The sequence below is a fragment of the Suricata suricatta genome, chromosome 13 (genome assembly GCF_006229205.1).
Source record: "Suricata suricatta isolate VVHF042 chromosome 13, meerkat_22Aug2017_6uvM2_HiC, whole genome shotgun sequence".
Lineage (NCBI taxonomy): Eukaryota > Metazoa > Chordata > Mammalia > Carnivora > Herpestidae > Suricata > Suricata suricatta.
The window spans coordinates 26309879-26328313 of record NC_043712.1 but is presented as its reverse complement, the minus strand read 5'-3'; the positions used below and the strand labels follow the sequence as shown (position 1 = coordinate 26328313).

At 38.7% G+C, this 18435-nt stretch overlaps 1 protein-coding gene across 6 annotated transcripts in view; it reads left to right on the top strand.

Annotated features, from left to right (window-relative positions):
• SLC44A1 (solute carrier family 44 member 1) overlaps positions 1-18435 on the top strand; it is a 193316-nt gene that overhangs the window by 47472 nt on the left and 127409 nt on the right. For all 6 annotated transcript variants that reach the window (XR_003902157.1, XR_003902158.1, XM_029921103.1 and 3 more), the window contains exons 2-3: positions 5535-5624; positions 15508-15650. Coding sequence is in view for 4 of the 6 variants with exons in the window: in XM_029921103.1 (XP_029776963.1) it covers positions 5535-5624; positions 15508-15650 (233 nt within the window). In the remaining 2 variants the exon portion in view is untranslated. The remainder of the gene's footprint in view (positions 1-5534; positions 5625-15507; positions 15651-18435) is intronic.

Here is an 18435-nt window from a genome sequence, read left to right as displayed (position 1 = left end):
GAGACCTACTTGACTCTTTTTGTCTTGATTCTGGATTGTTGGTATTGCCTCTCTGATCTTTTCATTTCTTCCTGCCCTGTCTACTTCCTTGAACTAGATTCACATCTGCCAGACTTTTTCCTACTAACTGATCCCTGGCTTGGCCCACCCAGTTACGCTAATGCCTTCCAGTGATACCTGATTTGACCTAACTGGTTATGACGTATCATTTGTCAAAACCTTTGTGTGTTACTATTATCTGGAGTACATTTACTCAACAACTATACTTTCATTAGAACTAACGTGGAAATTTAGGTCAAAACTTTTTATGGGTTTAGTTCCTAAAAAATACACGTCCCTACTACAGCTTATCAAATATACCAGAAGGCCTTGGATTTAGCTCTTAGGGCTTATAGCGAATGTGGAGCCTAGGACATAGAGACTGTGCTAAGACTTCTGGAAGAGATACTGTGGAAGCTTTTCTTGCTTGCTTGCTCATAACTATTCTATGTACAAACTGTAGGAAGGAATGTAGAGATATTAAATATCATTATGTAACTTTAAGGATATGAATATAATAACATAAACATGAGATAGAGATCAGTTGTGGTCTGTCTTAGAAGTGTTTTTTATGGTTTAGCACGATTATTAAAAATTATAATTCTGCCTTTTCTATTACTAACCTTGTATATGTAAAAAGACTATGTATGTGTGAGTGTCGTTATATACATATATTCAACCCTTCTTTTAAAAACTTTATGGAAAATTCCAAACATTCATTTTGCCCATTTTTGGAAATCTTTGTTTCTTTGTATGTACTCAAAAGTTGTCTGGTATTTTATTCTTTCAGCCTGAAGAATTTTTTTTTTTATAGTAGGCTCCATGCCAAATTTGAGACTTGAACTTACAACTCTGAGGTTAAGAGTCGCATGCTCTACTGACTGAGCCAGCCACAGCCTGAGCATTTTTTGTAGTTCAGGTTTGCTGCTAATAAATTTTTAGAGTTTGAAAAGCCCTTATTTCTGAGAAACGTTTTTCTCAGAAACATGTTTTCTCAGAAATATATAGATATATATAATGTATTTTATTTTTTCAGAGAGCAATTATGAGTGGGGGAGAGGGCAGAGAGGGAGGGAGGGAGAGAAAGATATATATAGAGAGAGAATGAATATCCTAAGTAGGGCTCAGTCCCATGATTCTGGGACCATGACCGGACCTGAAATTAAGAGTCAGACCCACTGAGCTACCCAGTCTCCCCTAATAAGTGTTGACTTTAAAAAAAATTTTTTTTCAATAATTTAAAGATATCATTGCGTTTATTTGGGGTTTTTTTGTTTTTGTTTTTGTTTTTTTGCTTTAAATTGTTTCTGACAGGAAGGTTGCTTAATCTTTTCTCTGTATGTAGTGTGTCCCCTTCCCTCTGCCATCAAGATGATCTCTTTATTTTTGGTTTCCAACAGTTTGAATATGATATGTGTAGGGTATGTATATGTGTATATGCACACATACATATGTGTGTTGGATTTATTCTATTTGGGATTCTCTGAACCTCTTGGATCTGTAGTTTGATTTCTTTTGTTATAAATTTAGTAAATATAGCTATGTTTTATTATAAATTTCTTTTGTTTTAATTTTTGGAGAATTCTCAGTCATTATTTCTTCTAACATTTTCTCTGCCCCTTTCAGCCTTCTTCTGGGGTTCCAATTACACATATGTTAGACCATTTGATATTGCCTTGTAGTTCTTGGATGCTCTTTTGTGGGGTTTTGATTTTTCGCTCTTCTTTTTCTTTGTGTTTCACTTTCAGTAATTTCTATTGATCTATCCTTGAATTTATTGATTCTTTTCTGGGCTGTGTTTAGTCTATTGATGAGCCTGACAAAAGCATTCCTCATCTTGTTACCATGCTTTTTCTTTTATTTTTAGCATTTCCTTAATTCTTATAGTGTCCATCTCTCTACTTGAGTTTGAGGTCTCAGGTTTCAGACATAGATTTTCCACTTCTTTTCTCTGAACCTTGGTTTTCTCTTTTACAAAGTAGAAAAATCAAGAACATATAATAATGACTAATGGAATTTTTTTGAGGATCAAATGTGATCCCTTGGGCTAGTCCCTACCTCTCCCTTCCCTTGGTCTCAATCACTGTCATTTAAGGCTTGCACAGTATGATTATGTTGACTCTATTTAGTTCCTAAATTATAAGACTGTGTGAAGGAGGGACCTAACATTTACTGACAGCCTGTATTAATCTCGTATAGAATTTGAGAAGGGGATAAAAATCACATTTAAAAAGTGCTTTTGTAAAACATTGTACTTCTGCCAGGTCTATGTGGATTTTAATTGGAAGAAACAGACAGCATTAAATCCAGTTGCCACTTGGCTAAATCTGTTAAAGAATCATTAAAATTTTTCAACTGTTGAGTTTCTTGATTTTTGAGACCTGTCATGGTTCGTAAAACATCTTACTCTCTTTCTCAATGCCTATAGGATTTTAAATAATTGGGTTGGCTCCCCAGTTTTACATTGTGAGGAAAAACTAGTGGAGGAAAAACTTTTGCTCCTACTGACTGGTGCAAATGAACAATATTCTCATTGGATTTGGCTTTGTAGTCACAGATTTGGATTATATAACTTTCAAGTTTGGGTTCTTTTTGTTTTAATCTGTGAAATGAGGATGATACCTGCATCAGAGGGCTCTTTTGAAGACATAATATATGTAAAGAAGACATAACGTATGTAAAGCTCTGGGTATAGTACCTGGTTAATAGTGATCAATGACTGGTAGCATTAAGAACGGTAGCTAAAATGAAAACATGGCACCATTAAGTCAAGTTGTTGTAAATAGAGGGGGAAAGGCACCTTTAATATTCTTTTTATTTCTTTTATTTGGAGAGGTCCATCTGGTAAAAGGACATCTTAATAAGGAGACAGTTAACTAAAAAGTGTGGATGAATAAGAAGAATAACCAAGAATCAGTGCTTACTGTGTGACAGATGCTCACGTTTAATCCTCAGAGCACCCCCATGAAGTAAGCTGCCGTTCCTCTGAGAAGCCTTTCTTTATCTGAGTAAGGGTGATCACCCTCTCCTTGGTGTCCTTCTGTTCTAGTTTATACTTTATCGCCATTTTTATATGTAACCCCCTCCTCTCTCCACTTCTCATCCCAGTGAGAGGTTATTTTACGTCAGAAGTGGTCAGAAGTGACCCGCAGTAAGTAGAATTAAATCTTTGGGCTGTCAAATCTCTGTGTGTTTCTGGTCAAGAGTGAAATCCCACTTTCTTTATGTTGTAGGTGAAAATTTAAGTGTTAAAAACTGAATGTTGGTCTAAAGTAAAACTAAGAAAATAGTTGTGGATAAAGAAACTGCTCAATCAGTCTGAGGCTCCTCCCTGCTTCCCCCCCCCTGCCCCCCATTATAGACTGTTTAAGATAAACAAGTATAGTATCTTAAAGTAGCTGTTGCTCTGGAAATTACCTTAGGGTAAACATGAATTTCGAAGAGGTATCCAAATTCTGTGTTCGTAAGTAATTTTACTCCAGTGGGTATTACTCACGATTGAAATTATTTAATACAAAGAAACATTCTTTATTCATACTGTGAGTAACTGTCTTCCAAAACATAGACCACAATACAGGCATTCTTGCTTGAAAAGCACAAGGAATAACGTCAAATTATTTTTGCAGCTTTTTTTTTTTCGGTCATAATAAAAATTTTCACAAAACTGTCCTCCCGATGATAGATTTTTAGAGTTGGAAGGAATCTAAGAGATCCAGTCTAACCCTTTCCTGCCACCCAGAGAGATAAAGCGATTTGTCCAAAGTCATGTAGCTAACTAATGACAGACTGGTGAGAGAATAGTCCTTTATCCATTTTTCATAGTGTTACATTCCTCTGGAAAAAACTGCCTACTCACTCTTGGTTTTTAATGCTAGTTAGAGTCTTAGGGTTAAGTTTTCCCCTGTGACTCACTACTGCTCTTTTGTTTTCTTGTGTGGGTGTCTGGGACCAAGCCATTAAGGGGGTGGGGTTTGTTGTTGTTGTTGTTGTTGAACAATTGAACAATGTAGGACACTAAATAAAGAAAAGGCATTTGTTTGGTTAGCATGTGAGGGGTAGGGAAGAAGGGTTGTAGCTCAGACTCTGCTTTCAACGTTGATAGGCAGGTATTTTAAAGTTGAGTTTCCTAACGTGAGGTCTGAATTCCCTAAAGTTTTATGAAAATTATGCAAATAGATGCATAACTCCCAAGAAAAGAATGTGTAGCTTTCATCAAGTTATCAAAGGGTACACAGCCAAAAACTGTTTTCTTTTTTAAAGGGAGGGAAAGCCAGTAAGCAAACCTGAGAACCAGTTCCCCACTCTTGCACTCTAATACTGATTGTATTAGCGGCCTCCTTATCTCCAGATAGCTTCCTGGATCTTGTCAAGGAAGCCAGTGGAGGCCCCAGTCTTCTCACAAGAACTTTTCCCATAGGTTTCCCAAGGCTACCCGCTCTCCTTTCTCTGCTTATTGTTTCCAGCATAGGCTGGGAGACTCTGGGCTTTCTGTTCATTAGAAAGCTTAGGAGTGTTTTTTCAATTACATTCCATTAAAAGGAATTTGTAAGCTGACTTGAGAGCCTAAGAGTGTTTGCTATAAGAAAAAAAAATGCAATCAGGATAATCAATACTTCACACATTTACTTTAGAATGCTTCTGGTTCTTCAGTTAGGGAATCTCTTTGATCGGGAAACTGTTTATACTTTCTAGAAACAGACTGAAAATCCGTGGATGGTGGCCTAGGAGTTACCCAAATCTGTCTCTAAAAATGTTTTAATTTCTTTCCTGAATTTTATTTGATCTAAAAGAATAGGACTTCACTTTAGGGGGCTTTCTTCCTAGAAAAGAACGTATGTAAAGCACATTCTAAATTTTAAAAAAAGTTTAAAAAAATTTTTTCTGAGAGAGAGACAGAGTAATGAGCTGAGCAAGAGCAGAGAGAGAAGGAGACACAGAATCTGAAGCAGGCTTCAGGCTCTGAGCTGTCAGCACAGAGCCTGATGCAGGGCTCGAACTCATGAACTGAGAGATCATGACCTGAGCTGAAGTTGGATGCTTAACCGATTGAGCCACCCAGGCACCCCTCTAAAAATGTAAGTTTAGCCTCTGGATACACAAAGAGAAAGCTACCACTAAGATTAACGTTGGATGAATTTGTTCATTTATTAATTTTAAAAAGGCCATCCTGAGTACATGTCTTGAACCCTCAGGTGTCACGTTAGATGCGGGGATCTTCTGGGGACACAGCTTAACAAATTCCAACCCAACATGCTGAATACTCTAATAGAGGTACAGAAAAAGCACTGGAATCAGTATTCTGCCTAACCAGGAAGAAAGGTGAGGAGTTAGGGAAGACTTCCCTGACAGATGACCAATACTTGAGTTGTATCTTAATAGGTTCAGTAGAAACTTGTCAGGCAAGAAGGAATCTAGGTATAAGTGGTATTTTTATGCCTTCCTCGCTTTAACTACATTTAACATTTGCCACTCTCTTATTCTGTATTTTCAACTAGAGCTCTAAACGAGAATGGAAGCCACTGGAGGACCGTAGCTGTACAGACATACCATGGCTGCTGCTGTTTATCCTCTTCTGCATTGGAATGGTAAGGACACTCCTTCAGTTGATCAGAACCTGATGAACTGATCCAAGGGAATGACGGGGGAATTGGTTTAAAGAGGGAGCTTATTATTTATTTATTTATATTTAACCCTTCTTGAATGGCTTACAACAGAAGGTCCTAGGATATCATTGACATTGGTTATTCTTGTCCCATACAAAAATATTTGATACTCCTTGATTTTTTTTTTCTTTTTCTAAACTTATATGAGATATAATTAAGGGGAACTCTGTCTCTTTTACTAGGTCATTTAAGGAAGCCAGATCATTCCACATACATTTCTGTGAATTGTGGTCTTGATGGCATGCTGACCAGAGCACTGGCCATGGAGTCTTGAGTGTTTATCCAACCCAGTCACACAAACCTGATGGCTGTTTTTGTACCAGTTTTCCTTTCAGGGACTTAGTGTGTTCCTTTGTATGAAACTAGAGGTTGTGCCAGAGCATATCTGCCGTGTTTCTGATTCTGACATCGTTTAGTTCTTCCTGGAGAGGCGAGGCTGCTTGCTCACTACTTCTGCCCATACTCGGCCCCTGCTGTCTGCTGTGTCTGCTGTACTGAGTGGCGTCTCTCAGTTGGAGATTAGGGACTTGATGATTTTCTATTGGATGTGGAGTCCCTGGTGCAAAATGTCAAGGGTGTACTGATTCAAACTGCATACCCATCCTGCCCTGCAGGAGTTTCTGACACAGCCTTTAGGGACTTGAGAGTCCCTGCCAGTGTGCTGGGCTGGAAAAGAAGGTGGGAAACGGTGGTTTTAAAGCTAGCTGATGTGTAGAACTACAGTTAGAACAGACTTGGAATCCTCATCTCATTCATCACCCTCATTCTACAGAGTGAAAAGCCTCAAACCCAGAGATGGCAATGACCATCCCAACCGAGGCCAGTTATTAGTTACTAGCAGGGCTGGAAATAGAACCCTGGTCTCATAATTTCCAGGGCAGTGCTCTTTTCTGCCACCTTCCTTGGGGGGAGTGTGCAGACGGTGTTGCTCTCTTTTTCGTGGTCTTTACAACCCAAAACACAGATACACAACCTCTGGCAGCCTTTTTCACAAGTATGTGAGCATTTTTAACCTCCATTTCCCCATACCTTTTATAGAGCTTCTTTAGGAAAATCTTATTCTGTGCCTTCTGCAACTGTACACCCCACAGATGCCATTTGAAGATCACAGAACCACCGAATCCTAATCGGCATAATTAGCAGGTGCCAGTTCTGAACATGAAGAATGGAAAAGAAAGCAGTAGACTTTACTAAAGAGATATAATACATTGACTACAATAAGGAGTGTTTGTTTTAAAGATAATAGACAGCTCAGTTTCAAGAAACCTGAGATACTTAGAAAACATCAAAATACCCATTTCCTCACTTGGGACTTCTAAGATGTTCAAGAGTCTACTTAGTTTAATGGAGTGGCACCTGAAATGCAGTGTGCATGCAGAGTGTAGGAAACCTTTTTTTGTTAACAGAATTAATCCACAACCTCTCCCCATACCCTGAATTATCCCTGAGACAAACAGCAGCTGACCTTTCAAAATTATGTTTATAAAAACATATACCTGCCACTCCAGGTGCCTTTGATTTTCTTCCCTAAAATAGTTCGGGAAAGCACAGTCATTAATGTTGCTAGGCTGACTTGGGAGTGACTTGAGAGTGAGCAGCTATTTGTTTACTGACACGTTTTAACACAATGGCAATTAATATAATGTTGAATTCAGTGCAGTGCAGTGTACTTTAAAATGCAGGTATAGTGTTATTTGTCTTGGAAGGATTTTTTTAATGGATTACCTTCACAGAGTTGAGCTAACCTCAAATTTTGCCATGTGGAAACTGGAGAAATTTCCAAGTTCTGTTACCTACCATACTGGCACAACACAGCCCTAGATCAGTGTTTTTTTGTCTTCTGTGTGTTTGTTTTGTATGGTTTTGAAAAGGTTTGTTTTTTCTTTCAGGATTTCATCCTATAGTACTTCTCAAAGAAACATTCATCAGACATTTATTGAGCATTGCCCTTTGCTTGATGCTTTTATATGTATTTATCATGTTAAATTCTCCCAGTTATCTTATGAAATAGGTTTTATCCCCAACTTATAAACAAGGTGTAACAAGGTTAAATATTTGCTTGTCTAAGAATATAGTAATGGTAATACATGGCAAAGATAGAATAGGAACCAGAACTTTCTGCCCGTACTCTTTTGATCTAGTGGTCTTTCTGTCATCTTGTGACGTAATATACAAGCTATATCTTTATTCATTGTCCTTACTTGCAGTTTTTTGCTCATTCCTTGATGTCTGTGCTTTGAAATATTTTAAGATCTTGTCTTATTTCATTCATCTCCACGATTAAATCTTTTTATTTACACATGTTCACCTCTTCATAAATATTTGTACTTTTATTTCTTCTCTTTCAAGATTTTTCTATGCTTGCTTGAACTTTGTCTAGAACTTTGCGTATTTTTCTTTTTTTAAATTTCACTTAAGGTGGGGTGTGGGGAGAGTGCATGTACAAGTAGAGGGGAGAGAGAGAGAATGAGAATCTCAAGCAGGCTTCATGCCCTGCATGTAGCCCAATGCAAGGCTTAATCCCATAACCCTGGGGTCATGACCTGGGCTGAAGACAAGAGTCAGATACTTAACTGACTGAGGCACCCAGGTGCCCCAAGAACTTAGGGTATTTTCCAAAGCAAATCGCTACCAGGCTTCTTGAGAGCTATCATCTTCCCCATTTGAACTTTCATCAGCATTTTGAAATTATTGGACATTTGCTTACTTTATTCTAAAAGATTGCAGGTAGCATTGAGGTTCTAAATTTCTATTTTCCCTTAAGGTAGTAATCAAGTTCTAAGACAATAGAAAAAAACACAAAAACAACTCATTCCTGGGTCCCATTTCTGATTCTGATTTAATCTCTGTTTTCAATGTTCAGCCAGAGAGTTAAGACCACTGTTTTAGGCACCAGTAGACTGCTGAAGAGTTTTGAGCAAGAAATGATGTGACCAGGTTTGGGAAGATAGCTCTGGTAGCCAATGTTAAAGATGCTCTGTAAAGCACTGTAGAGGGGGACCACTTTGAAGGCTGTTGGAATTGTCTAGATAACATGTGGAAAACTGGAAATGAGGTAGTAAGAAAGGAAAAGAGGAGAGAGCATCAATGTTCCGGGCAAGACAGAGGCAGAGTAAGGATGACTGAGGTTCTTGTGTTAGGGGTTTAGGTTAGGGTTTTTCGCTCACATGTGACTTCAGCTGGATAAACAGATACTACTTTATTTATTTATTTATTCATTTAAAAAATTTTTAATGTTTTTATTTTTGAGAGAGACACACAGAGTATGAGTGAGGGAGGGGCAGAGAGACAGAGAGGGAGACACAGAGTCTGAAGCAGGCTCCAGGCTCTGAGCTGTCAGCACAGAGCTCGATGTGGGGCTCAAACCCGTGAATCGCGAAATCACGACCTGAGCTGAAGTTGGACACTCAACTGACTGAGCCACCCAGATGCCCCAATACTACTTTATTAGTAGCCAGTCAGTCACCTGACTATACCCAATAAGGAATTCCTCTGTGAAAATGACTTGTGGAATGAAGCTTGTGCCGTGTGGGCTGATGGTCCTTCTCACCTTGGATAGTGTGAGTCCATTCTCTCTCAGAGAGAGAGAGGTATGTGTGAGAAGAGGGAAGAGATCCATCTGGACCCTATCTGTCCAGATCAGCTTACTGCAGTAATCAGGAAAGAGAGGCGGCTGGATGGCCCTAGTGGGAGTGCTTACTATGGACAGTGGAAGGTAGAGAGACCTTACATCTTAGCCTTCTTACTTACTGCTGCATACTGTGGATGAGAGCCTGTTCTGTATGTGACACAGAAACATTGAAATATCACAACTACATCTCATTTTACAGATAGAGAGCAGAGGCACAGAGATTAGTTCAATAACTTGTCTGGATTACCCAGGGGCAGCATTGAACCTGGCAGAGAAGTGGTAGAAGGTGAGGCTTCAAGAGGTAGGCCCTCCTTTGTTGCCTGGAATTGGCAACAAGAGAAAGTTGTTGTTTAGAACATGGACACAGCAACCTCATCTGCCAGTAAAATGTGGTCTGGTCAGTATTTCAGATCCTGAGCAAACAGTTTAGCATTCTTGCTTCCTCTGGCACAGTTAGGAAGTGAGAATGATGGCCAGAGGTGTCAAGGAGAGGGGAGACTGAGGAGTCCCCTTCCTCCGTATCTTACATGTGGAGTCTGGTAAATAATGATACGACAAAGTCAGACAGGGTATATGCAGGAAAGGGAGGTGGTTTGGGAAGTGTGGAATGAGAAGGTGAGTTCGGGAGAGGTAGGGCATGGGTAAGGATAAGCACTGGGAAATGCAGAGTTGGAACTTTGGAAAATGCTCTGGACCAGAGCTGGGTGTAAGAAACGCGTTGTCCCTCAGACTCCTTTCAAGGACCTTTTTTAAATTTTATAGCATTAGTCTAGCTCCCAGAGGATAATGTTTCTACCTCATTAACTACTGGAGAGCATGCAGCACAAAGGGGAAGACTCAGAGACTCACTGCAGTATTTAGTCATCTGTGTGATGGTCTGCGCTGTGCCAGGATCACAGAAGAGGAAGAAAAGGTGCCAAAATTACCTTAAGGTTACCTGATCTAAATATCTACCTACCTTCTGTTAAACTCTTTTAAAAAAAATTATGGTAAATATAAATAACATAAACTTTACCATGTTAACTATTTTTACATTGATTGCATGGATTTGCTTTAAAAATTTTTTTTTTAATTTTGGGGAGAGAGAGAGAGAGAGAGAGAGAGAGAGAGAGAGAGAGAGAGAAAATCAGTGCAGAGCCGATGCAGGGCTTGATCTCATGACCATGAGATCATGACCTGAGCCAAAATCAGGAGTTGTGCGCTTAACTGACTGAGCCATCCCTGTGCCCCTAAATTGATTTGCTTCTAACCCACTCTTGTTTTTGGATTTTTGGTCACTATGCTGGACCAAGTGGGCTATACTTCTTCCTGCAAGTCATACTTGGAAAAATTTTACTCTGTGTCTACTTTCTCTTAGGATCATCAAATTTGAGAAGAGGAAAGGGCTTTAGAGATTAATCTAGTTCAACCCAGGAAACTGAGGCTCAGAATCTAAAGTGACTTAACCCAAGATCATAAGGAGTATTTGTATCAGGGCTGGGTTCAATTCCCAGTATTCCTTGTGTGGTTTTTTTTTTCATTGCTCAAGCTGCCCAAGAAACTAAGCCTGTCTGATTTTGCTTCCTTATACCCCATTATTTTCTAATCTTTTGAGAACACTTCAGTTCTTTTTTTTTTCAGGTCTTTTTTTTGGTATCTCTGTATTGAGACACAGAGAGAGACAGAGCTGGAGTGGAGGAGGGGGACGAAGGGGAGACAAAGTATCTGAAGCAGGCTCCAGGCTTCAAGCTGTCAGCACAGAGCCCAATGTGGGGCTCCAGCTCACAAACCATGAGATCATGACCTGAGCCGAAGTCGGCTGCTTAACTGACTGAGCCACCCAAGTGCTCCCATTTCAGTTCTTTTAGGCTAAACTTTATGTACTATAACCTTTTCATACCTTACATGGCATCTTGCATTTGTATATGCTCAATAAATATTATTGGGTGTGTATTTTCTAGACTTCCAAACATTCTTGCCTATTGCTTCTTTCTTCTTTGAGTATTACATCCCATTAAACTTTGAAGAAATCCAGAAATCTGGAAGATAGGCAAAATCTTTTAATTTTATTTTTTTTAGTTTGCATAAATATTAAGTTCCTCATCAGGCATTCTTTTTTTTAAAAAAAGTTTGTTTATTTATTTATTTAGAGAGTGCACACATGAGCAGGGGAGGCACAGAGAGATGAGAGAGAGAATCCCAAGCAGGCTCCATGCTGTTAGCATGGCGCCCAACTCAGGGCTCAATCCCACAAACCGTGAAATCATGACCTGAACCAAAATCAAGATCAGATGCTTAACTGACTGCACCACCCAGGTGCCCCTGCATCAGGCATTCTTTTCCCATCCTGTCTGCTAGGTCCTAATAGTCTTCCTTGTCCCAGGGACCTCACAACAGGAGGAACAGAAGCCAAATACTACTTCAAGGTTTGACAAGTAAGTTCTTAGGAGATTGATTCCAAGCTTTCATTGACTTTAGGGACAGAGGTATAGGATTAGGTATAGGTCTAAAGGAGGTAGTATTTGAGAGAAAAAGAGCCTGATTATACTTTCATGAATCCCTGGAGGGAGCTATAAACATAAATCACCCCCCATCTTTGTATTTTGAAACATTTTACTATATTTATGTTTCATCCCTACCTACCACACGTGTTTTGTTGACTCTTTTTTTTCTACCCCCAAAACTCAAAAACTAAGGCTTTCTGCTCAGTTTCATGTTAAGTCTCCAGGTTTAAAATTCAAACATGCTTGTGAAATAAAATGTGTCTCTTTTCTTGAGTAACAGTAAATGAAACTAAGCGAATCCTCCTTCTTCAGTTGAACTAATGAGCACAGTTCGATAATTAGCCAGTTGTCTTTCTCCCACTTAGGCAGGAGGTCCTTCCTAGTTGGCCAGATCCGGCCTGGGATCCAGCACCGCTATATGCCTGTACCTGATTTGAGTCACCTTCCGTTGTGATTAGATTTGTCTGCTCCTCCTCTCTCTCTCTCAAAATAGCTGTTCTGAAAGCACTCAGTAACTCTGTCCTTTTAAGATTTTAGCCTACTAATAGGCTTACTTTCTCTGCAGTGATTGCTCTCTTCTATAGGCGTATAAAAGCTTTCCTCATCCCCCTTATCATTTGCTTCATTAATATGATTTCCTTCTTGTGAATGCCTCTTCCTCTCTCTGCTTAGAGCCATTAAATTATTGAGTGCATTCTGTAAAGTTTCTCTCATCCTGTTTTAATTTCGTGTACCACGTTTTTTTCTCATCTGAAACTATATTTCTTCTTGCATTTGGATTTCAGAATTTTTTGTTTTTTAAAGGAGATTGTATTTTTAGTTACATTTGGCCCAATTCCCCATTGTCAGTACTTGTACCATCTTGGAAGTCCCTGGGATAACAGTCGTGGTTTCTTCCTATCTTATTAGCTTGTTATTCTCCTTACTTTCTCCCCTGAAGCTTCTCACCCTCTCTTCTCTCATGATTTTGGAAGCTACTAAGAAGTTTAAATGGCCAGTGTGAAAATACGTCAGTGTCCCCATTTTACCATATACACGTAACATTTATGATTTATACTCTGCCTACATCCCAGAAGGATGTGAGGTGTCTTATGATAAAATTAAAAAAAAAAGCCTCACATGTCCAACAGTACTGTTAAAAATAGTCAGAAAGGGAAATCAAAAACCATTTGAAGGAATCTGTAACACAAAGTATGTATAAAGCATAAGAAGGAAATTTCTATAAAAAGTGAAAGAAGAACATAACCTTTTAATTATGCAAGGGCCTTGCTATTTTAGACTAGTTGTGGAAGGAGATTGTAATTGTGGTCTAAATGTTTCTGGGTAGTGGCGGAGTTAACTGACAGTATTTCTCGTTTTCCGCTAAGAAATGTTTGTTCTAACAGGAGAGAACTGAAGCCGTTTGGGTTAGTCCCCAGCTCCTGTTGTCAGCCCGCTGTTGTCATCATTCCGGTTTCCCACTCCCGGCTACCACGTCTTGGTCACCGGCTGTGAACCAGACCGCCTGGTGTTTAGATGTGCATCGTCTCAGTTACTCCTCATCACGGGCTGTGAAATAGATGGTGGGACCTGTATTAGGGATGAGGAGGAAATATTCTCAGTAGGTAATTGAATGAGAGTTACATACATAGTACCTGGTGGAGTCAGGGTTTAAATCCAGATCTTTCTGGGTTCCCTTTCTGTTACTCAGTGATTCTTCTTGTCAGAGAACTGTATTGGAAAATTAGCCATTAAACCTCCTAACATTTACTTCCACTTCCAGTTTTTGTTCAGTGTAAGATTTCCTAATTTGAGGTTAAAGGATCTGTTTAAGATGGAATGCTGATTTGAACATTTGTATGTGTGCAGGGGTTAAATTTTTTTGTTTCCTCATGTTTTCGTATTGGCTTGAAGTTCTGACATGGAACTAATTGTCTGGCATGTTCCTTGGAGGAGTCAAGAGAGAGGGAGCGGGCAACAAGGTGACGGTGAATGAGTGAGTCCTGACCAGTCTGTGCCTGACCCTAATGCTAGCAGTTAGCTTTGAGACAGCAGGGTACTAACATTTTTATTGAAACAGGACACTTACATGCATTATTTCATATCATTCTTACAGCACCCTTTATGGTAAGTGGTTTTAGCCTCAATTTATAGACAGGAAAACGGAAGCACAGAGCATTAAGCACGTTTGTCTAATGTCACACAAGTAGAAAACAGAGTTTTCAGTGAAACTTTATCTGCTCCCAGAGCCCATGGTCTTTTCATGTTCTCATTTCTAACAACAACACTAGCTAATATTTATTGAGCTCTTATTATGTGCCAAGCAGGATTCTTAACTATTTTATGGGATTATTTTATTGAATCCTTAGAGCAGTCTTATGATAGTTATCTCCATTTCACAGGTGAGTACATTGAGGTGCGGAGAATTAAAGTAACCTGGCAAGGATTAGAAGACATGAGAGTGGTAAATCTGGGATAGTCTCCACTTCCGAGTTGACTTTCTTATAAACTGTAGTTTCAGGCAGTTTCTAGTATTTAGAGCCATACTCTCTACTCTCCCCCATCCCCGACCTACACTTTCCTTACCTGCAAGATAAAAATAGACGGGTTATTCAGAAAAAAGATAATTTGTCTGCTCTTTTAGGAAAGTAATTAAGGGGGAAATAACTTTTCTTGTAGGAACTGTGTGTGAGGATAATACTTAGCTCCGTAGACCTGAGATCTAGCACGACTACATGTATACATACTATTTGTGAGACTTGGCTATGATTAAACAGTGATCATCTCTGCCTTTTAAAGACCATGTTGCAAGATGATCTAGCCCTAGCCTTTTCTCCCAATTCAGTTGATCAGTAACAATTCACCTTACTTCTATTCGCAATGCCTGCTAGCCTGCAGTGGTATATAGGCTGTTACTGCTCTGTCTTAGTGCATACTTGATTTAGCAAGCATGATGCAGTTCCGAAGCATCTACCGTTTATTTGCCTTGGGCACTGTGATGAGGCATATTCCCATGAAATGAAGTGACCTGTGTGGCACACAGACCCAGTACCTCACTCTCCTTGACTCTGCAATATTAAAAGCAGAGTAGTGCTTTATGGTGTAATTTTTTGGCTTGTATACAGCTTTACTGCAGGAAGGAAACAGAAGTGTTGTGTGCACCGAAGTGATAATAATTCAAAACTCACATACCTATTGTTTTTTGAATTTCTTTCTTTCATGGATTGCTGTTGTTCATTTAACAGAACTCCTTTACAACCAAAAAAGGCTGAAGAATGAAACAAGCTGGGTTTGATTTTATGCTCTGATCTTTACTAGCTTCTATGGCTTTGGGCAACTTATTTAACCTCTCTGGGCCTCAGTTTCCTTATTATGAGGAGTAGTGATAATGTCTGGTAAGCACCTAGTGCAGAGCCGGCACAGAGCAGATGTTCCGCACTGAGAAGCTGCTATTATTATTATAGAACGCAAAGACAATCTTATGATGTAAAAGCTTGAGATTTATTTTGTTATGGTAGTAAATAGGGTTTCCCTGTGGACGTCTTTGTGCTGCTCATGTGAAATCCAAGGAAAACAGTAGAATAGTGTTTGCAATAAGGAAAGATGGCTCTTTGTTCCCCTCAACAGACAAAAGAAGCTCATTATCGTATCAAGTAGTGACTGTTGCCATTGAAATGGTTTATTTGTATGTTTTTTCTGTTTTTTTTCCTAGGGATTTATATGTGGCTTTTCAGTAGCAACAGGTGCAGCAGCGAGACTAGTGTCAGGATACGACAGCTATGGAAATATCTGTGGGCAGAAAAATGCAAAATTGGAAGCAATACCAAACAGTGGCATGGACCACACCCACCGGAAGTGAGTAGACTGTTGGCTGAGTGAACTCCATGGAAACTTTGAACGGGGGTAGAAAACCTTGCTTTTCTATATTTTCCAATAATCTTCAGTAAGATATTATTTTCATATGACTCCTGTTGGTGTTTTAATTTTTTTAACTGTCCACTCAAATAATTCCTGGTTTTGGTCTCTAAGTACATTTTCCAGGAAATAAAATTAGCTGCCACATTAAAATGGGTGACCTTCAAGTTTTACCAAGTAACGGCTTGATTTGAGGGGGTTATTCCTTTACTCTCTTTCCCCATTAGACTGTAGGTTGTACACAGAGTTTTAACTCAGGAAATAACGTATTATTTTTTCTTCCTAAGATCGTACTTTATGGGAGACAGAGGGATGATAATGGATTTTGAAACATTAAAAGTATAATGAAACATTTTGTGATGCATCATTTATAAGTATAGTACACATCAATTTCCAATTTTATAAGATACATTTTCTTTGTCAGACTTTAAAATTTGTTTTGAGTTCTCAAGCTTCATCTTTTGAATGTCTTAAAATTCCTGACTTAATTATCTTTTTTCTTCAGAGGAGCTATGACTTCATTTTTAATGTCTGTGAGGGAAATGGATTTCATTAAACATATTTTAGGTATGATGTCAGTATATTTGTCCACACTGTATATTTATGCCCCATCAAACTTGATTAGACAGGTCTAATAAAGACAGATCTTCAGAATCAATCAAACTAATTTTAAAGTAATGGTTTACCCAATTCAATTAATGAACTTTATAGGAAAAGGCTAAGCAGTAAAAATATTTTTCAGGCTATAGTTGTTTTAAACATTTTCCAGGATGTAGTAACTATATTCATTATTAGATAAGTCAGTTCGTTAAGTCAGGGCCACTACCAGCAAGTATAAGATTAATTTGATAATGTCACAAACCTAAAGAAATCCAAATAGTTAATCATATCTCAATGATATTTCTCTATTGAGTGAAGGAATAATGCAGCTCAAATAAATAAAATTTTACTTAAAAAATATTTTTTCCAACTTTTTAATTTATTGTTGAGAGACAGAGGGAAACAGAGCATGAGCATAGGAGGGGAAGAGAGAGGGGGAAACAGAATCTGAAGGAGGCTTCAGGCTCTGAGCTGTCAGCACAGAGCCCGACACGGGGCTTGAACTCACGAACTGCGAGATCATGACCTGAGCTGTAGTCAGGGGCTTAACCCACTGAGCCACCCAGGCGCCCTTAAATAAAGTTTTAAATAATAATAATGATAAACATTTGTATAGCATGTTGTGGTTGGCAAGCACGTGATACCATGCTGTGAGGTAGGTGTAGCAGAGGCTTAGAGAGAGTGAAATGATTTTCTCAAAATGATTTCTCAAAAATGATTTTCTGGTTGGTCAATGGAATATCAAACACAGACCATGAGTTTTTCTCTTGATAAGCACCTACATCCCTTGATAGAAATAAAAGTTGGACCCATGGAGAGTAATTTGGAGGATTTTCATTTATCCTCTTTTTGATTGCTTCATAAAATTAACACAAATTTTAGGCCTTGTAGTCTCATAATAAGATAGCCCATATATATATATATATATATATATATATATTCATTTTTACTTTTTATTATGAAATAATTTTAGACTCATAGAAGTTACAAAAATAGTACAGAATTCCACATCCATTTATTTATTTATTTATTTATTTATTTATTTATTTAGTGGGTGGTGTCTTTGCTGTCAAATACCGTTTGATTCTTTTTTTTAATGTATGTTTATTTTATTTATTATTTTTTTTAATTTTTTAAAATTTACTTTTGAGAGACAGAGAGAGACAGCGTGAGGAGGGGAGGGTCAGAGAGAGACGGAGGGGGAGACACAGAATCCGAAGCAGGCTCCAGGCTCTGAGCTAGCTGTCAGCACAGAGCCTGACGCAGGGCTCGGACCCACGAACCGTGAAATCATGACCTGAGCCGAAGCCGGACACTTAACCGACTGAGCCACCCAGGCGCCCCAATGTATGTTTATTTTTGAGAGCACACAAGCAGGAGAGGGGTAGAGAGAGAAGGAGATACAGAATCTGAAGTCAGTTCCAGGCTCTAAGCTGTCAGCACAAGCCCAACATGGGGCTCGAACCCACAAACTATGAACTGCAAGATTACAACCTGAGCCAAAGATGGACTCTTAACCAACTGAGCCATCCAGGTCGGTCCTCTAATCTCACAATTTAAATCAAGTGTTTAAAAATACTCTGTCTTCATGTGCCCAGCTGGCTCAGTTGGTAGAGCATGCGCCTCTTGATCTCAGGGTTGTGAGTTCAAGCCCCATGTTGCGCATAGAGTCTGCATGCATACATACATTCATAGTCTCTCATTGTATCCTATAAACTGTGTAATTATGTATCTATTTTGTGCTTATTTGTTAAATGGTTGCCTCTTATAAGTTCCCTGAGAGGAGAGGTGAGGTATGTTTTCTTCACTGCTGTATTGTCATACTTGGAATGTAATAGGCACTCAATTAAATGTGTTTGGGTAAAAAAAAGTTATTTTCTTAAAATATTCTTTAAGAAGTGAGTTTTCAAGTCTGAGGGTCTGAATATTTTAAGATTATTAATATATATTGCGATGAGTATGGCTTTCCATAAAGGCTATTCCATTTACCCTTCCAACAATGTCTGAGATTGCTTTATCTTTGCTAGCATTACTAGTTTATATTTTTTACTAACTTGGTTAACCACAAACTGGCATTTTATAGTTTTAATTTGCAGGTCATTGATTATTCATCAGCATGAGTCTT